Source organism: Cupressus sempervirens, chromosome 8 (assembly GCF_028749045.1).
Source record: "Cupressus sempervirens isolate cs-2001-9-10 chromosome 8, ASM2874904v1, whole genome shotgun sequence".
In the NCBI taxonomy this organism is placed as follows: Eukaryota; Viridiplantae; Streptophyta; class Pinopsida; order Cupressales; family Cupressaceae; genus Cupressus; species Cupressus sempervirens.
In genome coordinates, this window is record NC_143125.1 from 260,743,854 (window position 1) to 260,763,795 (window position 19,942).

At 35.6% G+C, this 19,942-nt stretch overlaps 1 protein-coding gene across 1 annotated transcript; it reads right to left on the reverse strand.

The window, feature by feature from the left end:
* Positions 1–11,543: 11,543 nt before the first annotated feature.
* Positions 11,544–13,368, reverse strand: LOC149542458 (uncharacterized). The gene has a single exon (XM_089797399.1). The coding sequence runs from the start codon at positions 12,729–12,731 to the stop codon at positions 11,736–11,738; it is 996 nt and encodes a 331-aa protein (XP_089653525.1). The 5' UTR covers positions 12,732–13,368; the 3' UTR covers positions 11,544–11,735.
* Positions 13,369–19,942: the final 6,574 nt, after the last annotated feature.

A 19,942-nucleotide genomic window follows, 5' to 3' on the forward strand; every position in this document is an offset into this window, starting at 1 on the left:
TCTATCCTATTTGTTTTGTTTCTTTGTCTCCTGCTGCACTAAGCTTATGTACTGTGGTGTCAACTATTCCTGATGAAACAATTGTTTGCATTTGAAGTTGACCACTAGTAACTGTAGAGATGATGGAAGGTGGCTCTTGTGGATTCACCTTATCTCTAACTATATTTTCTACTAATTTTTGTAATTCATCCACACTGACCAATACTGAATCTGTACATAATTTTTTTTGTTATGTGGATTGGCTAAGGATTCTTTTGAGATCCTTTGCAGTTAATAGATTGATGTTCTGAGCAGAAGTGTCAAGAACATCCTGTACAGTTATAGTTTCTGCAGGTGTGATGGGTACATGAGGAGGGCTAGAGGGTGGCAATTGTGTGTCTTGCACACTCTGGTCTTGTTGCTGCTCTTGCTCAGCTGTTGTCATTTCATCTTGCTTTTGTGTCTCCTCCTCATCTATTTCTTTCTCCTCTCCATCTTTCTTTTCTTCTTCCTTCTTCTCTTCTTCTCCTTTCTTTTCTTCTTCCTTCTTTTCTTCTTCTCCTTTCTTTTCTTCTTCCTTCCTTTCTTCTTCTCCTTTCTCTTCTGTATTCTTTGCTTCTTCCTCTTCCTTCTCACTAGGTTCCTCATGTTCTATGTTTTGTCCCTCAAGGGGATCTTCTGTTAGATTGTGGTGACTGATTAGGAAAGTACTAATTTATGGTCGACATGTTATAACCCTAAAGCAGTTTAATACTTGTATAAAATTGTTTAGGGTTGGGTATTTTCATTATGTTGTGATGCGAAATTGCTTCTTGCGACAGTATTGAGCTGTAAGGGATTACAGATTGTAATCAGGTTGTAATCATTGGATTGTAATAATATTGGACTTTCTATTTGGTGGACGTAGCCTAGGGATTGGGTGAACCACGTTAAATCTTGGTGCCTTGTGTTCATTTTCTGTGTGATCTATTATTTTCTATTATTGGTTATATTTGCATATAGTTTTCATTTCTGTCTGTGGTTTATCCTAACAAGTGGTATCAGAGTGAGGTTGTCTTTTAGTTATTCTCTGTAGGAAAGTCTCATGGTTAAGTGGGAGTCTCACGGTTGAGTGGGAGCGATGGCAGATGAGGGTAAGTTGAGGGTTGGCAGGTTTAATGGGCAGAACTTCTAGTTATGGAAGATGCACATGGAAGACTATCTATATCAGAAGGATTTATGGAAGCCATTGGAAGGCAGAGCAAAGAATCAAGGAACTATGTAAGATGCTGAATGGGATCTTTTGGAACCATTCGAAAGCATTCAGTTATGCTTGGAACCATCAGTGGCATTTAATATTACAAAAGCAAAGATGACAAAAGATTTGATGAAAACTCTAGCGACACTGTATGAAAAGCCCTCCGCTTCAAACAAGGTATTTCTCATGAAGCGTTTATTTAATATAAAAATGGCAGAAGGTGGATTTTTTGTAGATCATTTAAATGAGTTTAATACTATTACTAGTCAGTTATCTTCTGTGGGTATCAATTTTGATGAAGAAATTAGGGCTCTCTTGATTTTGTGTTCTTTGCCTGAAAGCTAGAATGGCTTGGTAATGATGGTGAGTAATTTTGTTTATGGATCTAGTACCCTAAAATATGATGATGTGATCGGTGTTGTTTTGAGTGAGGAAACTCATAGAAAATCTTTAGGTGGATCTACATCAGGAAGCGCTTTGAATGGAGAAAGCAAGGGTAGAATGACTAAGAGAGGAAGTAACTCTGGAAATCGTGGGAAATCAAGAGGAAAGTCAAAGGGGAAGAGGTCTCAATCGAGAGGACCAAATAATTGCTGGTACTATGGGAAACCAGGGCACAAAAAGAAAGATTGTTGGAACCGAAAGAAAAATGAAGGAGATAAATCAGATGGAGACAAGGAGTCAAATGTGGTAAGTAACAAATTCGAAGAGGTTGCTTTGCTTCTGTCTTTAGAAAGTGTTGATGATTCATGGGTTTTAGATTATGGTGCTTCATTTCATGCTACACCTCATAGAGGTTATTTCATTGATTACGTCCAAGGGGATTTTGGGCTTGTTTATTTGAGGGATAATGAACCTTGTTAAAATTGTTGGAAAGGGAAAAATCAAGATTAAGTTGCAGAATGGGAATCATTGGCTACTACATGAGGTAAGACATGTTCCAAGGCTGAGTAGGAATTTAATTTCAGTGGGGCAACTCGGTGATGAGGGTTGTGTAGTTACTTTTAATGATAAAAATTGGAAGGTTTCAAAAGGTTCCCTTGTAGTAGAAAAAGGTGTGAAAGTAGGCACCTTATATCTTTGTACAGGTCATATTGTTCCTTTTACTTTGATTGTTTCAAAGAAAAATGAATGTTCAGAAAAATTGCTATAGTTGAGTAGGGAGAACAAATAGTTGTTGTAGATTCTGATATAGCGTTGTGGCACAACAAACTTGGGCACATGAGTGAGAAAGGTATGAAAGTAATTCATTCAAAGAAATTTTTACCAGGTCTGAAATGTGTTAATATGGATTTCTGTGAAAGTTGTGTGTATGGAAAACAAAAGAGAGTGAATTTTTTAAAGACTGGGAAGGAAACAAAAAGGAAAAATTAGAGCTTGTGCATACAGATGTATGGGGACCAGCTCAGGTATCTTCCCTTGGTGGATCTCATTACAATGTTACATTTATTGATGACGCAACTAGAAAAGTATGGGTTTATTTCCTTAGACAAAAATCTAATGTATTTCAAACTTTTAAGAAATGGAAATGCTTGGTTGAAAATGAGACTGGTAAGAAATTAAAATGTCTCAGATCTGACAATGGTGGTGTGTATTGCAGTCATGAATTTGAAGATTATTGCTCCAGTAATGGTATTCATAGATAGAAAACTATTCCAAGGACTCCACAGGAAAATGGAGTGGCTGAACGCATGAACAGAACTATAATGGAGTGCGCAAGGAGCATGAGGTTGCATGCTAGGTTGCCCTTACACATGTGGGTAGAGGCTGTCAATACTACAATATATTTGATTAATAGAGGTCCCTCTACTCCTTTGGGCTGTGGTATTCCAGAGGAGGCATGGACTTGTAAGAAAGTGAGTTATTCTTTTCTCAAGACCTTTGGTTGTGAAGCTTTTGCTCATATAGATTATGAAAATAGAACCAAGCTAGAAGCTAAATCAAAGAAATGTTTCTTTGTTGGATATGTCATTAATGAATTTGGTTATAGGCTTTGGGATTTTGAAAACCATAAAATTATAAGATGTCAAGATGTCATATTCAATGAGAAAGTGTTGTACAAAGATCTGTTGCAGCAACATGAGAAGAAAGAAGATGATTATGTAGTGTTAGATGATACTCCAAAGGCTGATGTTCTAGCCATTCTTTATGATGTGCAACAACCGCAACAACAAATACCACACACACCAGTGAATGTTAGAGAGTCAACGAGGCAAATTAGACCTCCAAAAAGATTTTCTCCCTCTTTGTATTCTATTTTACTTACTTATGTTGGTGAACCTGAAAGTTATGATGAAGTCGTGTAGGTGGATACTAAGATTCAGTGAGAATCTGCAATGAAAGATGAAATGGACTCTTTGTTGAAGAATAATACATGGGATCTATGCAAGTTGCCTATAGGTAAAAAGGCTTTACAGAATAAGTGGGTTTACAGGTTGAAAGAAGAGGAAGGAGGTAAGAAAAGATTTAAGGCCAGGTTAGTTGTAAAAAGATTTGCATAGAAAAAGGGAATTGATTTTGATGAGATATCTTTTCCTGTTGTTAAAATGACCTCTATTCGTACTGTTTTAAGTCTTGTGGCTACTGAAGATTTTCATTTAGAGTAGTTGGATGTTAAAACAACCTTTCTTCTTGGTGATTTGGATAAAGAAATATATATGGCTCAGCCATGGGGATTTGAGGTCAAAGGTAAGGAGAACTTAGTGTGCAAATTGAAGAAAAGTTTATATGGCTTGAAGCAAGCACCTTGGCAATGGTATCTAAAATTTGATAGGTTTATGCATGAGCATGGCTATAACAGGTGTCATTCAGATTATTGTGTTTATTTTAAGAGGTTGGATGATGATAGCTACATTATTTTATGTTTATATGTTGATGATATGCTTATAGTTGAGTCTAACATGGATCATATTAAGGGTTTGAAACGCCAGTTAGCACATGCATTTGCTATGAAAGATTTGCGGGCAGCAAAACAAATCCTTGGTATGAAGATTTGCAGAGATAGGAAGAACAGAACATTGACGCTATCTCAGGCTGATTATGTTGAGAAGGTGTTGCAACGTTTCTCTATGGAGAATGCTAAAGCTGTCAGCACACCTTTACCTGGTCATTTGAAATTGACTAAGGAGATGTGTCCTAAGACACAGGAAGAGGAGGATAAGATGTCCAAGGTACCCTATGCTTCAGCTATAGGAAGCTTGATGTATGCTATGGTATGCACTAGGCTAGATATTGCCCATGCAGTGGGAGTCGTTAGTAGGTATATGAGTCATCCAGGATTTGAGCATTGGAATTCTATCAAGTGGATTCTCAGATATTTGAGAGGAACATCCAATAAGTGTTTACACTTTGGGGGCTCTACTACTAATTTACAGGGCTATGTTGACTCAGATTTGGCAGGGGATATTGATACCAGGCAGAGTACTACAGGTTATGTCTTTACTATTGGTGGGGAAACCGTGAGCTGAGTTTCTAGGTTACAGAAGATTAATGCTCTATCCACTACAGAGGTAGAGTATGTTGCTGCTACAGAGGCGGCCAAGGAGATGATATGGCTTTAGTTCTTCTTGGAAGAATTGGGATATCCTCAAAAGGATAATTATTTGTTCACAGATAGTCAAAGTGCCATTCATCTTGCAAAGAATTCAGCTCTGCATTCTAAGACCAAACACATCCAGTTGCGGTACCATTTCATTCGATCAATTTTGGAGGATGGACAGTTAAAGCTGGAGAAGATACATACAAATCACAATCTAGCAGATATGTTGACAAAAGTTGTAGCAAGGGAGAAGCTGAACTCCTCTTCAGCTTCGGTTGGTCTTCTAGACTGACCATAAATAAAAGAACAACAGAGTCCAGGTTGGTTTGATCCAATGGGAGCCCCATGTGGTAGTAGTATTGCTATAGGATCAGTCTCCAAGTGGGAGATTGTTGTTTAGTGTGGAGCCTAATCAGTCCCCAAGTGGGAGATTGTTAAATTGTGGGATTGATCAGGAAAGTACTGTACATACTTCATAATTAGAGGGGTTCGGGGCATTGGCCCGAAAATTATTTTTTTGGTACTATTCATAGATTTTCCATTCGTAGATTCGCCACTAAAGTTATGGCTAATTTATGACTGACATGTTATAACCCTAAAGCAGTTTAAAACTTGTATAAAAGGGTTTAGGGTTGGGTATTTTCATTATGTTGTGATGCAAAATTGCTTCTTGCGGTGGTATTGAGTTGTAAGGGATTACAGATTGTAATCAGGTTGTAATCACTGGATTGTAATAATATTGGACTTGTTGTTTGGTGGATGTAGCCCAGGGATTGGGTGAACCATGTTAAATCTCGGTGCCCTATGTTCATTCTCTGTGTGATCTATTATTTTTTATTATTGGTTATATTTGCATGTAGTTTTTATTTCTGTCCATGGTTTATCCTAACATCTTCTTCTCCTTCTTTGATAGTAGTGAAGCCATATATCAACTTCCATATTTTTATTGACTTACTGACTACATTTTCAATCTTGTTTTGTAAGATATCAAAGGCTCTATGCTTTGGTGTGAAATTGCCACTATATTTCTTATTAGCCTTTGTTATTTGACCTCTTGTTAGGTCAGGCATCACCTGAGCTAAGGTAGATTCTCTTATCTCCTTTTCAATTTTTAGACAATGATGCCATTTGTTTTCAATTATCTCATATAATTCTCTTGGCATGGTATTATCTAGCTCTAGAGGTGTAGTCTTGAATTCAGCGATCATGGCATATATTGATTCCTCTATTTTGTTTTGCTCTTCTTTACTGAGCTTGTTGAAGTCACTGCTTTTCAAATCAGTAAAGTCTGCATTCTTAATATTTTCACACATTTTATCTAAGGCTAATTTTGGAGGATGACTTACCACTCTGAATTGGCTGATATCCTCTGACTCTATTCTTTCCTCCTCATTAGAATCTAGTTGTGCTACATATTTTCTTTTTTTCTTGGCGCTTCACCAGTTTGTTCAATAGCCTTCTTCTTTTCTTTGATTTGTTCCTTTGCCTTTTGCGAAGATGCCCTTGTGGTAGCCCTTGTGACTGGTATTTGTGGCTTGGCTTGAGTTGGCTTGGCATCCTTCTTTGTTTTGGGTTGGGCTGGAGGCTGTACTATTGCCTTTCTTTTCTTTGGCTCGGCTTGGGTTGGTGCTTCCTTGGCTTCTTCCTCAGCACCTTCCTCCTTGTCTTCACCTAGGCCTTGAGTTAATTCCATTTGGCCTTGCTCTTGTTCATCCTCATCATCATCTTCCTCTTCTGCTTCAGCCTCAATTCCTTCACCAAATTTTTTCTTAATTTTCTTCATCAATTTATCTTTCTTCTTTATTGTGGAGGCAGTCTTTAACTCCATATTTACCTTTGACCTTACCACATCATAAGTGCCAAAGTGTGGAGCACTATTGTCTGTTTCTTCTGCCAATAATGCAGTTATTGCTGCAGATGCTTCATCTATGTTGATCTCATAACTAAATGGCCTTAGCCATCTCATCCTTGGAATTACTACTTGGATATAGGTAAAATCAATGTCAACTAAGAAGCATATATCATTAGTATATTTTTCTACTAAGGAAACTGGTATTCTTACTCTTTGCTTCATGGATTTCTTGAAGTTTTCAAAATAGCTTGTCATCAGTTTGTCAAAATTGTCTCCCATTTGTTCTATATATTCATTAATTTGGGATATGATAGTTCTATCATTTCTCCATGTAACTTTGCCAAAAAAAGGAAATTCATTTTGAATATAAAAGAATACACAAACTAGAATTGCTCCAAATTTGCATTGAGCACCCTTTGTCCTTCTTATGGTAGCTAGGTTTTCATTAATCTGTTGTAGTTGTAGTTCTACAAGATCATAAGTATGATCATTTTTCACCAATTTGTAACCTACATCTACTGCAATACATGGCACGCTGTTGAGTCTACTGGATTGATAGAATGTATGGGCAATGACTCTAATAACAAATTCAACAAGAGGGTCTTGAATGGTGTGAATTGTCATTCTTCTTTTATTCCACCAAGCACCTGTGTGTTTCTCAATAACCTCCTTGGATTCACTCCTAAAGGTCTTGTACCAATCTAGGGTAGGATATCTAGTTACCCTATGAATGATTCCTTTCGTGATCTTGATGGGAACATCTTCTAGCCACATACTACCATCATGAATTCTGATTAACACAAGTCTGATCCATTTTGTCTTAAATATGGTGGGAAAGCTCAAAACTCATGTTAAACCCTTCCTTTCAACAATTTTGTATTCATCTTTCAAAACTTCGTCTACACACAACTTCTCATAGGCTTCCCTTATTTCCATATCTCCTATGGCTCCTATCTTACAATTATAGCATCTTCTTACGTCCTAGACCAGTACAACTTTCGGGGGTATGTGAGAAAGGCTCCGGTGGGATCATTTCTGTATGCAACTTTAGGGATGGGACGAAAATCAAGCTGCTTAACCTCATTAGATACTAGCTAGACTTCAAATGACTCTTTGTCAAGGGTTTTCTTAGAGCTTGAAGCCATTTGTGCAATCTAGGGTTTCCTTTACACAAAAATATGAAATTGCGTAGCTCGACACAAATGAAAATACCTCAAGATCAATGAAAACATGTTGGAATCTGCTTGGAATGTTGGATTCTCTGCTATGAAGTCGCTCCACTCTCTTTCTCTTCTTTGCTTCTTGATCGCGATGAGGAAAAATGATTGAAATCGCGATAATATACCCTATTTTCATTGCATTAAATGTTCAACTACCCACTTGGCTTCTGAAGGATTTTTAACATTACTCGGCTTGCACTATTTTTCCATTTTACTCGGCTTCCATTCGAGTTGTTTAACTCGGCATTAGTTATCCACTTGGTCGCTATTAGAAACTCGACATCCACTAGAATTTTACTCGGCATCCAAAGACAGCTCAGCATCATCTTTTAAAATTTTGTCTTGGCATCTTGTCTCATGTAGATTTATACTTTGCATTGCTTCTTCATGGTTTGGGGCTGATGTATGATACTTTCTTATATGTATCAGCCCCATAGTCTCATCTTGTGATTAATTGGATGAGAAATGATCACTTGACCTTGTGGGTGAAGTGACCCTTTCATTGGATGTACTTGATTCATTCTTTTTCTGCCATGTCTTCTTCATATCTATTTTGATGTGTTCCATATCAATCTTTTCTTTGCCCTTGTTTACTTCAATCTTGGGTGCCTTTGACTTTGTAGGACAGTTTCTGCTGATATGACCAGTTTTCAGGCAACTGAAACATGTGGTTTGGTTCAACCATCTTTTATAGTTCCCCTTGAAATGTGTTCTTATGCAGTTCTGGGGTATATGTTTGTATTCCTGACAATAATGACAGCTATACCTGGTGTTGTAATCCCAATGGTACTGACTTTCATTTCCTTCTGTTTTTGCTGGTTGATTTGATGTCCACATAGGCTTTGATTTGCATTCAAATGCTCTATGTCCATACTTCTTACAATTATGACAATGTCCATCAAATCTTTGTGTCCTTGTGACTTCAGATCTACAATCTTGTGTCATATGTCCCTGCATGTTGCACTTGTGACAGTAACCCTTGCTTTTGGGTGTGTTTGGCTGATTGTTTCTTCTACTCCTGCAAACATTAGCAGTATGCTCCTTTTTATTACAATAATGACAAGTGGGTTTAGAATCCTTACCTTTGTTACTTCTTTGTTTGCCATTCTTTGATGATTCTCCAACTTCTGTGTTGTTGTATCCAAGTCCTGATGTATCATGGGCGGATCTTGGGAATTTCATCAACTGTTCAAAGTATTTGATGGCTTCACTTGACTTGTTGAGATTCTCTGCTATCTCTTTTTCTCTGTTCAATTCATTCTACAGTTGTTCATTCTGCATCTTCAAAGTAGAGATCTCAATGTCTTTTATATTGAGTTCATGATGAAGGTTCATCATTTGGGCAAGTGTATCCATCTGCATGTTTGAGATCCTTGTTAATTTAGTACATTTTTCTTCAAGTCTATTTGCAAGATTTCTTTTGTCATCTTCTATCATGACTCTATCCTCAACTGCTCTTTTCTTTTGTTCAGTGATTTCACATAACATTATGGCCTGTGATTCATGTTCCATCTTGAGAAATCTTATCTCTTCTACTTGAACTTTGTTTTTCTTCACCAGTTCTGCTATTGCTGCATCAAACTCTTTAGTGTCTTCATTGGCAAACACTTGTGTGGTATCAATTTCCCTGTAGTTTATATCATTTTCAGCTATGGCTATCTCTTTCCTTCTTTTTAAGGATTTTCTTAATTCCACTCTCGCTTCTTCTACCTTGTGTAGAGCAAGATGCACATCTATCACCTGGTTTTCAATGATCTTTCCAAGTTTGAAAACTTCCATCTGTAGATCTTTTCCTCCAAGCTGTTAGGCTTCCTTCTTGAGAGGACTTTGGCTCTGATACCAATTGTTGGAATATTCAAATAGGAATAATGCTTCTGAAGGGGGGGCGGGGGGGAGGAGGGGGGGGGTGAATCAGAAGAGTTGGACTTTACTCATTAAAACTTTAACTGAAAGTAGATTGCATGTATATAAACATATCAAACATCCATGGAAAAACAAATATGTACCACCACATAACACTTAAGATTTTGGTAACCCAAAAACCCTCCAGGAATAAGAAGGTAAAACTGGGGTGGGGATGATACCCACAAAATCACTGCAGTAATAATGTTTGACCACTTCTGATGGTCTGGCCTGTTAAAGGCCTGCCCTATTAAAGGCTTTACACTGTGTCAATAGTGACCTGGTTAAAGGATTTAAAACACTTTACATGAAGTGTTACCCTGTTAAAGGATTTAATCACCTATTTAAAGGATCTACAAAGTAGTTGTTAAGCTAACCTATCAACATAGGATTTCTTTTCTAATACAATTGCTAGAGAGTATTAGGTATAATAAACCTGATAGCTTACAATCCTTTGATTGCTGAATACAGGCACTTGATCTACTTTCTCTGATCTTGATTCTCTGAGATTTGATACTCGTTTTTATCCCTTGCTTTGTTCTGATCAACTGAATATTTCACTGCTGCTCTCTTCCTCTAAGTCTTTCTACTCTTTTCTCTAAACTCCAGTATAATTTCTTCATACATTCTTTTTCCCATATCCTTAATGAGATTTTGTCTTCCTTATAAAGACATTCGAAGACTTAGGGTTGGATATGAATCTACGATCCATATTGAATCTTTGTTTCCCACTCATTCCTTGCACTTTTCTTATTGGTTGCATGCCTTCTCCATTTTTCTTGTTGGCTGCATGTAGATTGCATAGAAAAGATTTGATCTTATCACTTAAATCCTTCGAGATTCGTCATATGTCGGCCATGAAAACGATTTACATTTGAATTAGTGAAGTTACAAATTCATGTGTATTCTGTGTTACTCGACACTTACTGATTCCTGATGCTCGACACTTATAACAAACTAGCTTACTCGGCTCCTATTGCATTTCTATTTTGCTCGGTATCGTTTGTGGCTCGGCACTCAAATATCACTCGTCACTTGTATAATGCTCGACACTTAAAGTCACTCGGCACTTGATCTTCACTCGGCACCTGATCTTCACTCGGCACCTGAAGGATTTCCTGACTCGACTCATGTTGTGGCTCGGCTCCAATGTAGAAAATGGTTAAGTGTGTTGGCACTCAAATGTCAAAACCATTCTGAGACTAACATTGTTATCTAGTGATTAAAAATACTCTCTTCAACCAATTGAAATTGGTTATTTTTTAAATTTATCATACAATCAGTATAGATGCATATTTTTAATTTATTGAAGCACTAAATATGTGCAATTTTTTAGGCAATTTTCAAGGAATGTTAATTGTTCTCATCGAAATTACATTATGCTTAATGGTTATTGCATGGTTAGCTTATGATAAGTTATAACATTTATAAATGAAAAAAAATTTATCCTTTAGACATACAAGTAAAATTTCTCTTACATTTCATTTGTGATAATTTCAAAAAGTATCATAATTCAAAAAAAAATTAGAAATTTAAAACTTGATGTAAATGATTGTTCAAAAAATAATTAGAAACCTTTAAAGAAAACGGAGTAGGATTATTTACAGTTATTAAATTACAATCTTAGTAACCCCACATGATATACCAAAATTAAAAAATTATTTTCCGAGTTTTTAATGCGCGTCACTACTTTAAAAAAACCGACAATTAAATTCATTATGGTTCCTTGAGCATCAAACTGAACGATTCCATACTTGCTCCAACAACAATAAATCATGCAAAAAATTGTAACAGTGGAATCAAATAATGCAGCAATTATGCAAATGGGATTGTTTTTTTATTTTTCATTCTCTGCAACGCAACATTTACAGTAATCTCCAAAAAAATCTAAAAAACCTACAGATTGAACAAACAGTACATACAAATTGCAGATTTACGCTAAACATCAGCTTTTAAAAATGGAATCCAATGTCGAATTCCCGCAATTTGATGATTTCCCCCTCAGTCTCAAACATCCAAATTCTCCATCTGAATACTGCTCTTCAATGGCACATACTCCCCAAGATACTCCTCCAGATGATCAGACAGCGCAGATTTATCAATGCTCTGATGGTGGTAAGATTTACAGACATAATAAAACACGCTCTGCACAAGCAACCCCACCAAATTAACAACCACCAACAAACCCACAAGAAAAATCCCCCAAAAAACCCTGGACAGAGCTCCGGCCCCATGAACAACCGTGCTACTGAATACCCCATTAATGGCGCCACATATGAAAAAATACAAAAACACCAAGACAAAAGCAATAATCCTCTTTCCCTTAATCAGATCCCCACTCTTCCGAAATGCGCCCAATCCATACTGATCCTCAAGAACAGAAATCACACTACCCAGATGCCAAAGAGCACTGATATAAACATGAACGGCAATAAAAACTGTGACAAGAACAACAACACAAGCCCAAAAAGCAACCCCGCTGTCCATGTTCACCATTAAAATGAGAATGATCACAACCAGAAAGAGCACCGTGTTGTAGACCACCATGATTAGGAAATACCAGAGAAATGTCGCCATGAGCCGCTTCCAGACCTTGGGAACAACGCTCATCACTTTTGCATAAGTGATCTGTTTTCCGGTATAAATGCAGGCAACGGTGTACACAACCGCCGCTGTGGAGAGCAGGGAAAAGGCGAAGAGGAACACAAAGTATCCGACCTGGAAGAGCATCAGCCTCGTCCATTCCGAAGACAGGGCGTTCATGGTTCGATCCGCGTCGGGTCCGTCGGATTCCTTCTCGAATTTATCCTCATTTCTCTGGATTTTCTTCAAAAGGGAGTCGGAAACTAGGGTATGCGCCAAAATCACGAAGGAGAGCGGCAGAATCAGGGTCAATGTTATCGCCACAAATTGTTTCCGGCTGGCCCTGAAAACATTCCGGGCCTCTCTCACGATCCCCCATGCCCCCAGGTACTGGAGCTCCTCTGGTTCTCTGTCCAACATCTTCGGGACTCGAACCCGCAACCTCCCGCTTCCTCAGAAATCGATTTGAATCCCCTGGGAGTCGAATCCGTGACCTCCTGCTTCCTCAGAAATAGATTTGGATCCCCCGGAACTCGAACCCGTGACCTCCAGCTTCCTCAGCACTCGATTTGAACCCCCTGCTTCCTCAGAAACCGACTTGAATCTCCGGATTGCTGTGCGTTTTGCGTAATTTGACGATCTGGGTTATTCGTCGCGGCGAGATTTTGAGACACCCGAGTGATTTGTTTACAGGATTTGCTACCGTATGAAACGGATCGGAGATTTTTATTGCCTTCAACCTGCCGACGCTGCGATTGAGAAGTTTCAATGGCGGTGGGCGAAACTTTTCACGCGGAATGACGCAATCGAACGACTATGTGGCCGCGGAATCAACTGGGTTCCTGGATCTATCCGAGCCTTATACGTATTTTATAATTTGGGGATTGCAACACATGTCTACTTTGATTATTTGGTGACTGTTTCAACTTCCCTTTCGTTTGGTCTTTAGGGTGACTGGTAAGAAGCATAACTTGGGCGTTAAGAAAAATACACACCCGAGTAGAATCTACGGTGTGAGCTTCCTTGAAATTGGGTGGATTTTTTGGTCTCCCACAGAGACTCAGCTCACATTTTGTGCGGGTCAACACGGATAACGTAACTCCTACTTCACCCGGAGTCTAATTTATAATTTTCAGTTGTCAATTAACATTACCAGATTCTACTTATAAAATAAAATAAATTGTTTTCGGGATTCTACTGTGTGTTTTTTACCATCAACCTTTCAGATCATACAACATGATCCATCATTAGGATGACAGAGAGCAGAATAGTAAAGATATCTATTTTTTCGTGGAATTATAATTTGTGAGAATTTCCAAATTTTATGTTTGTTTGAAAAAAATGAAAATGGAGTAGGAATATTGGAATCCCAAATTTAACCCAAATTCATGTTGAATTACTACTCATGAAACATGGGTCAATGAATTTGACTCAAAATCACACAATTAAATCCTGATAGCAATATCACAATTTGACTTGCTCTAGAAATTATCTCCTACTTATCAATTGATGAGCTTAAGGGGCTTTCTAATGAATGGTTCACAAGGCACAACACTTGGTGAAGGTTTTGCAAATCGGGTTGCAAGCTTTGGGTTTAGCCATGGAGGAAACTCCGTAGTTAAGCGCGCTCAGGCTGGAGTAGTACTGGGATGGGTGACCTCCTGAGAAGTCCCGATGCTTCACCCCTGTGAGCATCACCTAGATCCAATGAGTGCTAAGTGTTCCATTCATTCTCATGAGAGATGGATTCATGTTGAATCACTATTCATGAAACATGGGTCAATGAGTTTGACTCAAAATCACAGAGTTAAATCCTGATAGCAATATCACAATTTGACTTGCTGTGGAAATTATCTCCTACTTATCAAGTAAACTCATCTTCCACTAAAAAGTTACAATCAGAATTGAAAATTGGAATTTGTATTGAAATGAAGGGAAAATATTTTTTCGAATCATTGCTCATGATGTTAAACCTGGGTTACCATCGTCACTATGTCATTGCGTTCTCATGAAACAACTATCATTGGTTATTCCAAACCATTTCCACTAGCAAATATATCCAAACCCAATATGAGAAGAATTGTTGTCATTTCATTCATGCATTTACCATTAAAGTTGATACCCTAGCGCTTGATTCACTTAAACCATCTAATGAAAACAACTATTTCCTTAAACAGGTTCTAGGAACACCATAAATGGTCCATATATAGAGGCAAAACATCATCTATAGAATCTTGAATTGACCAAGAAGCGAATTTCTTATGCATGGGTTAGAAATATTTTAAAAAAAATCAAAATTAGAAGTTGGAATTACCAAAAGTGCCTCTCTAATTCCAAGCCAATAAACATTAAAAAAAAAGAAAAAAGAAAAAAAAAACTATTTTGTGAACTGTTGAATTAGTCCATGTAATTGATGACTAACATCTACTTAACTAGATTAAAATTATTTATTGGCTTGCTTAACACCTCATACTCAACAAATTGAATCATAAAACTGATTTGAAAAATCAATGAATCAATAATCAAGATCGTGTAATGTCCCCATCTTTTTAGCATCTAGAGAAGTTTCTAGTAAGTGCATTAATTATTGGAAAGGGGGAAGCCTCTAGTAATTTAATTTTCTAGAAGCACAATTAATTATTGTATTGCAAGGGAGAAGCTTCTAGAGAGTGCATTAATTATCAGAAGAGGGAAGCTTCTAGTAATTTAATTTTCTAGAAGCACAATTAATTATTGTATTGCAAGGTAGAAACTTCTAGAGAGTGTATTAATTATTGGAAGGGGGAAGCTTCTAGAAAATGCAATTAATTAATATTTGATTTCCTTCTAGAAGGGTGAAGGAAAAGTATAAATAGAGGTGAGAACTTCATTGTTTAACATCAAATTATTGTATCTGATTATTGTGAATTGCTTTTGATACTAAGTTGGGAGAAGAAACTAAAGTTTTCGATTTCAGTCAGCCATTGGAGAATGTCAACTCTCCAGTGTTGCAAGCATTTGAGGTGGTGAAATATCCATTGAATCTGGTATTCAGGAAAGCTTCAATTCAAGAGTTCTATTTGTGCTTAAATTGGAGAATAGATTTTGGCTACTATAGTACACATGCATAATGTTGCACTGTAGTATCTATGTTTGATTCATTTCCATTCTTGGGCATCACTACTATTAGGTTCCTCTTGTAACTATTAGTAGTTATCATTGTACCTCATAAGCATACGATATTGTTGTGATAATTTAGAATTAAATATTGGCATTACTATAGTCATTATTGTATGTTAATTGTTTTGCATTTCATATCTAGTTTCCATGTATTTGCATTGAAAATACCAAAAGAATTGCACTTGCATACTAGTTCATTGTAAGAGGATATTACATTGTTTCAGAGCTTGCTTGCAAAGTGTTTGATGAAATGTCAAACAACTAAAGTATAAAAGATTTTGGTGCTTGAAGAAGTTATAACTAGTTGGGGTTATTACATTGGTATCTGAGCTTGCTTGCAAAGTGTTTGATGAAATGTTGACAACTAAAGTATAAAAGATTTTGGTGTTTGAAGAAGTTATAACCTGTTGGGGTTATTACAGATCGATTTTGAAATTGGTTGAAGACTCCAAGTAGGTCTCATGATCGTGCATTCCATGCATAGGTCAATACTCATTCCATAACAATCTAATACACAAAAGAAGATTTCTTGAAAATACAAAACACCTAATATGGAATCGGTTCCAATTGGTTGGTCCCGACAAAATCCAATACCAATATAAAACACCCAAATGCAAAGCCCAAATCAAAATCAAAATCTAATCCCCACTAAAATTAAACTAAAAAGTTTCATCGATTCATGCATTCCAACATCTATGAATTTACAGATGGTGAAGCAATCCAATCCCAATTATTCCAACCAAATGCAAAAAAAACATCTTCTCAGTCATCTTCCAAGTGAACCAAGCGGGTCCAAGTCATATTTCAGAAACTATTTTTGAATTTCCAAATTTGAAAATTCCCCTAATTCTAGTATTGTAGAATCAAACATCCCCGAATTCTTGTAACCAAACAGTCCCTTAGTTCTTACATAAAAGTTGGTATAGTCTCTATTTTTTTTTAATGGAATCTAAAGATTTTGAGATGCCATTCTCTAACACTTAATACTAAAATACCAACTATTATAAGCATATGTCCTATTTCCTTCTAAGTGTGACTTATTAAACAATAAGAATACATTTCTAAGTAGCTTTCAAAGGGAAAAAATGGCTCGTGAAAAAAGATAACACATGTTCAATGTATATTTTATAAAAATACATTAAACAAGTATGCATCTAAATATAATATAATTTTCTCAATGTCAAGTGAAAAAATCAAATAAAAGCATGTTTACTTAGCCACCTCAACAAGTTCACATCTTAAGCAAATGAGGGCATTAATATCACAATTTCTTCTCTCACCTTGTTATTGTTGTGTAGCTTCTGCCAGATAGAACTTACTATGTGTGTGTGGTTATTATCACGTTCTTAATCATAATAAACAAATGTTATTGATAATTAATGAGAGTTCAAGAGATGTGTCTCTATGGAGACACGCCTCTTAAATCACACACACACACACACACACACACACACACACACATGCATTCAGAATGTAATTTGGAAAACATAGAAATTAAAATAGTCTTAGTACATTTACATCTTCCAGAAAATTCAACACATCTACTAGCTGTATGTTTCCATGAATCACAAAATGATGCATCCATTATATATGAGGAACATCCTATTTGTTTTCACAAGTTACTCTAGTATATGGATTCTATAGTAGATTGCTTGCTCAATCTTTTGGAAAACATATGTTATGTGTTTGTAATGGGTCACATTCAAATTAGTGAAGATATGACTTGGAGTTAAGGGAAGAATTATACATTGAATGGGGAAAGATATGGGAACATTTTTTGTAGAGGAGATGAGACTTGTGTGAAGCATTTTAATTTAAAAATATAAAAGACATTATAGATCTTTTTTCACTTTTATATTGTAGATGTTTCTCCCAAATATTTGTTGCATTTTGTTTAAGAGTACTAGATCACTACACATGGAAGTAGTTGAAATCTTTGACATCAATGCTCATTGCTTCAAGAGGCTATGTAATTTATGGTCTTTACACAAAGCAAGATTTATTATAATTCAATGCATAATCCAATGCATTTTAGGGCCATAACTGAGATGTGCAAAGTATGCCCAACTTGGCTTGCAACTCGAAAAAGATGGGAAATCATTAATCTATTATATAATTGTTTGATAACTAGACCAAAAATTAGAGAAGATCATAAACTTTTATTAATTATCTTCTTGAATATCTTACATGTTTTAATCAAGGCAATTATTCTTTCCTTGTATCCAAAAAAAATGATATCCTAAAGATATACACATGAGTTATGATATTTGCAAGTGACTATTTAGAATGATTACCACACCTTCCCATCCTTGTTCATCATTATTGTTGAAACACATACTACCTAGCCATAGCACAACACATGATTGGAAGTAAATATCAACAACCTTTAGTTTCTTAAAATAGGTGCTAAATAAAATATCTATATTGCAAACCCCACACAAAGATTTTACACTTGGGATCATTAGAACACAACCAAGTATATTTTTGAATTCTTGAGTCATGATACAAGAACAAAAGCTACGAGCCTTTCCAAGCTTAGATATTTTACCAACGTTAAACATTATACTCTTACTTTAGGAATTTCAAGCACTTAGAAACCCCTTTCTAACTTACATATTTATTGGATTTGATTACAAATTTCATGTTCATTCTTATTGGCCAGAACAATCTGGATTAAAGGTTGAAGAATTCAATGTTAAAGCTGCCAATTGCTTGAAAGTTTCTCAAGCCATTTCTATAAGTCCATTTTGTACTTATCTTTCAATTATTATAATTCATGAGTCTTCAAAGACATACACTATCCAATAGTTACGTGGTGTATTGAAGCTTGCCTACATTAGCATTTCTTCTGGCAATTATTTTTTATTAGTATTTAGAGGCTAAGAATTCAACATTGTTTTTAGGCACTCCTTAACCTGATTATGTGTTCATGTTGCACATGTGTGTCAAGGTACAAATAGAAGACATTAATCTTCGATTAGTATCAATACCTTGCTCTGAATTTTTCTTTTTCTTGCTTTAAAGACTCTACTAAAATTAAGAGATTTAGACTTGGAAAGAGATTCCAATTAGACAAACAAAACACGAAGAAAAAAATTGGGGACATAGAGAAAGAAATTTGCTAACCCTAAAAAATGAATCACAATTAAAATAAAGCATACAAGAAAAGTAAACTATGTTCAAAATAAATATGTACCTAGAATAAAATATTTCTAAAATCTAATTCTTCTTTTCAATCCTAAAACAATACTACTACTTCAAAATAGGTTGTAAAGTACTTCAAATTAAAAGACCGATAAACTAAATGTCAACAAGATCAATCTCATCCATTATACTAAACCATTAAAACCTCGCGCCTAAACCAAAGAAGAGCAAAAAAGAGGGTATAAAATCAATTGTAGATGTCATTAAAACCTATGAAAAACTACAATAAAAATGTAAATATAAATTTTATGACCAGTAAAATCAATCTTATACAGTAAAAGAAAACAACCAAATAAAAATAAATAAATATTTTTTAAAAACTTCAAATATCTGGTCACTAAATTCAAACTAACAAATGCTCAAAATTCTTATAGGTCAAAATAGAAATATCTAACATGTTCTATGTTAACCTAGCTCTTTTGATTGTCTCTTAGGAGAAGAACCCATTATCACTTTAGAATGAGTTTTCAAAGAAAGGCTTGAGATCAATTCCATATTTGTTGTAATCTTACTTGACTTGTTACAATTGTGGAAAAACTCTAGATCTCCAGTCACTACACCTTCAATGTGGATGACAATATTTAAATGAAGTTACATGTTCAAGGAAATCCAAAACAATCTATAAAAACTAAATAACATCAAATTAAATGAATCCAATATAAATTGAAGTTTGGAGTGCTTGCTAAAATTTGAGAGTTTTATGTCCTATTGCAAAAGCCATTGTGTAGTTTGTAACCATATGGACTCTAAGAAATATATACCTTTTTGTTTGTAGTAGATAATTGAATAAGGAAATACACATTCAATAAATGTTTCTCATTGAGGTGATTTCAAATGATTAAAATTAATGTTCTCAGGGTTTTCCTGAAAGTTTTTCTTAATCAATGTAATCAAGTGTAGAATCATCAAAGCTTGTGGGAATAATATAAAATGTACAATAGTTATGTATAGAATTTTTTTTTGTTTCAATAGACAAACAAATCTCAACTTCTTAAAAAATAAGGTAGTATCATGCACCATTTTTTACAAATAATCTCATCTCATTAGATGCAAAATGATGGACTGATGAATGTGATCTTAAATGATTAAAATGAGTGTTATCACATTTCTCATAAAAGTTTTGAAGAAGTAAGAAACAATAAATTTTTATTAAAATCTAAAAGTTCCTACAATATAGTTTCTAGAAGAATTTTTTTTTTATTGCATATGATCTAAATTCATTTTGAGATCAGAACAAGATTAATTTAAAGGAATCTCAAACACTAGAG